Raw genomic sequence first — 3,864 nt, 5'->3', positions numbered from 1 at the left:
GTTATGCACATTTCGGAATGTGTGTACTTGAACAATGTTTGAGTCCCCTATTGCACACGTAGTGATTTTCCAAGGACAATCTTCAATTGTGCATACTACGGTCATGTGTTTTGGACTATTCCTTTTGTAAGAATATCAAAATTTTCCAACCAAAGACATCAAATAGATTGCATCTCGAAACTCCGACGCATTTGGAATGGGTACCAAATGAGAGAAAGGGAGGATGAACGGTCGGTCGCCTAGGGTGTTTTTGTGGGAAGCTCAATATTTGATTTTGCACAAGACAACCGGTTCAGTTTCAGCCCGTTCTGAGATGGGCTGCTGACGTGGATACCTGGAGGGGCAATTTCGGTAGAAAAAATACAACCGGCTCAGAGTGCATGAATCTGATATAAGTTTCCACATTAACAAATGTTTTTCAACTTTCACAAACCTGGGTTCCAAAAACAATATTATTACCATATTGGCCCATGAAAACACAACTTTTCCAAGAAAGAAAACTGAGATAAGGATATAATATGGAAGGAAAGTGCATGCTGAGATAAGGAAGCATCACGCCATCACCACCTCCTAGAAATTTCCAAGGTTTTGACTCACTCTCTGAGATTTGCTATAAATACTTGACAATATCCCTTGGGTTGTTCATCAATACTTGAGTCTGTATCATATTGATCACAGTAGGAGCAATGGCAGATGAGATTATCTTGTTGGATTTCTGGCCTAGCATGTTTGGTATGAGGGTCAGACTTGCCCTGGCAGAGAAGGGCCTCAAGTATGAATATAAAGAGGAGGACCTTAGGAACAAGAGCCCTCTGCTTCTTGAGATGAATCCAGTTCATAAGAAAATCCCGGTTCTGATCCACAATGGAAAGCCCATTTGTGAGTCTCTGATAATAGTTCAGTATATTGATGAGGTTTGGCACGATAAATCTCCGCTTTTGCCTAGTGACCCATACCAGAGAGCTCAGGCCAGGTTCTGGGTGGACTACGTAGACAAGAAGGTATGTCTTTGCTGTTGATTTAAAGCATTTTTTTGCCATTGATTCATGGCGCTTGGCTCAGATTTTGATAATGATGAGGGATTTGTCCAAAATGCTGGGTTCTTCTTCACACATTCTCTTCTGACATTGAGTTTTGCGGGCCTTGGGGTCTCAAACTAGAACTTTACTGATTCTCCTTGCTGTGTGTCCAACAAGACTCCACTTTGCATTTCTGATGTGGGTTTTCAGTCCGTTCTTTCCACCCAAAAAAGCAGATCTCAAGAATGCCTTTTCCCTCAAGAAAGGGGATCCAAAAACCAGTTTTTAAAGCAGTGTTTGGTTTTTTTTTGTTATCCTGATGTTCAACATTTTGCAGAGCAGTTCTTTTAATACATGTTTTGTTGCTTTGATCTCTTTCTTCTCATTTTCTAAAACCCACACTGAGGGGAAAAGCTTTAGCAAATGATACATTCTTTCAACTGATTCTGATATTTTTCTTCCACCGGCCCTTCATTTAAATTGTTCCTAGTATATGAGATTTCTATGCTGAAGGGTCCTTAATAAACTTGTCCAACTATACAGAAAGTTGAAACTTGATGAAATGCTCCAAAAAAATAACCCTTTTCTCTCTTTGACTTTATTGTTTTCCACAGCTCTATGAACTTGGAAGGAAGATATGGTCAACCAAAGGAGAAGAGCAGGAAACAGCCAAGAAGGAATTCATAGAGTGCCTCAAGCTTCTGGAAGGAGAGCTTGGAGAGAAGCCTTACTTCGGCGGTGAAAAAATTGGGTTTGTGGATGTGGCTCTGGTGACCTTCTCTTGCTGGTTTCATGCATATGAGAGCTTTGGAAACTTCAGCATAGAGGCGGAGTGTCCCAAGTTGATAGCTTGGACCAAGAGGTGCATGGAAAAGGAGAGCGTGTCGTCTTCTCTGGAAGACCCACACAAGGTCCATGGCTTTGTTATGGGGATGAGAAAGAAGCTTGGCATAGAATAAAAAGGAAACATCACGGGCTATTAACTATTTAGTAGTGTTGCTGTGGTAATATTAGATTTATGTGAGTGTTTGGCTTTTTGCTTTGAAATTGTATGGTTACTATTTGCAGTTGAAACCCCTTTCTGAGGGTTGGTGGGTTTGCTGAGGCGTGTGGCGTGTGGCCTTTTATGGTAACGTACAAAGATATCATGGGCTCCAGAATAGGTTAGGGCCCGCTTTTTAAATCACTTTTTTTAACTAATATGTTTGGCAAAAGATGTTCTTCAATAATTTAATTCATCTTCCTTTGTCGGTCATTTTAAGTAACAAGAAAATGAAAAAGAAATAAGAGAAAAGTTCAATCACGTTCCATAATGTTTGTTTTTGAAAGTTGCTTTTATGTTAAACAAATAAAAATATGTTTTAAAAATTTTATAAAATAAGGATGTTTGGCAAGTTATTTTAAAGTTGGTTTTTTTTTTAAATAATTTTTCTATGTTGATTTTGTAAAAATATTCTAAATTTAATTAATAGAAATTTAATTAAGGTCTTATAAAAAATGAAATTAGTTTTAAATTATAAATAAATTAAAAAATAGTATAATATATTGGTGTGGACCTACGTTTTTTATGTGCGTCTCCACTCGACAGCGAGACTCATTTTTTATTTATTTGGTGAAAAATATGATTTTAAAAAAAAGACTTGAAGTCAACTGATTTTTGTTTTATTTTTTAAGGGAAAAACAAAATAAAAAAGAAAAACCTTAAGTGTGACTCTTGAAGTAAAAACAAGTTTGTGAAAAATCGAGTTTGAGTCCTCCGTTACATATTGGGAAGGTATGGTAATGAGTTGTAACACCCCTCTAAGCTCGTATACATACGACCTCTACTAAATGAATTAAGGAAATTGCGATGATTAATTAATTAATTATGGATACCAAGAAAAATAATTATGCAAATGAGTATGTGCAAGTCATGATGAAAATCAATATACATAAAAATAATGATGAAATCTAATTACAAGAATATACAAAATAAATAACAAGAGAATTATGCAAAATGATTTATTGAACTAAATAAAAAAATATTAAAAAAATAATTTTCAAGAAATTTCAAAGGATTTTATTAAAAATGATTTTAAATTAATGATTTTAATTTTTTTTATTTACAGAAAAGAAGTTTCAATTTATTTTTAATTAATGATTTAATTCAATTTAATTTGTAGTTAATTTTCCAAAAAAGTTATTTTCACTTATTATATCAAAATAATTTATTACAAAATTTCAATTTGGTAACAAAAATGATTTTTACTCGCTTTTACAAAAAAATTACAATTTTATTTACAAAAGTATTTCAATTTGTTTTCATTTAAGAAAAGTGACTTGTACAAATTATTAAAAAGAATATAACTTTATTTGCAAAAGAATTTTTGGGACAACTTTATTTACAAAACAATTTTTGGACAATTTTTATTAAACAAAGACATTTTTGGACAATTATTATTAAAAATAATTTATCAAATTCTATTAAAAACAATTTTTTTTGAATTTTTTTAAAAGCATTTTTATGAATTTTTATTAATAAAAAAACTTTCTTTTATGAAGAAGAATATTTTAAAATTATTATTTTATTAGAACATATTTACTGAATTATTCCTCTTATTTAAATGAAAATTTTGATTTGTTAAATATTCAATTCTGTACACACTCAATAAATATATACAAATGAATATTTACAAGAACTAATAGAAATAAAATCAAATAAAAGTGGGAAATAAAATGTGTACCAAAATAAGCTTATAACAAGTTTAATGTGTTCCTACAACCTTTTGATTCTCACTTTCTTCCATAAAATTTCGTGCTCCACGTGTCATAAATTTGTATTCAGCCAACAGAATTTGCAAAATAA

The 3,864-nt window shown here is 32.4% G+C and overlaps 1 protein-coding gene across 1 annotated transcript; it reads left to right on the top strand.

The window, feature by feature from the left end:
* Positions 1-648: 648 nt before the first annotated feature.
* LOC100256700 (probable glutathione S-transferase) lies at positions 649-2,115 on the top strand. Its single transcript, XM_002265074.5, has 2 exons — positions 649-1,001; positions 1,634-2,115. The coding sequence occupies exons 1-2, from the start codon at positions 687-689 to the stop codon at positions 1,976-1,978; spliced, it is 660 nt and encodes a 219-aa protein (XP_002265110.1). The 5' UTR covers positions 649-686; the 3' UTR covers positions 1,979-2,115.
* Positions 2,116-3,864: the final 1,749 nt, after the last annotated feature.

The sequence above is a fragment of the Vitis vinifera genome, chromosome 19 (assembly GCF_030704535.1).
Source record: "Vitis vinifera cultivar Pinot Noir 40024 chromosome 19, ASM3070453v1".
Taxonomy (NCBI): Eukaryota; Viridiplantae; Streptophyta; class Magnoliopsida; order Vitales; family Vitaceae; genus Vitis; species Vitis vinifera.
The sequence above is the reverse complement of the archived record's forward strand: the minus strand, read 5'-3'. Positions and strand labels throughout refer to the sequence as shown.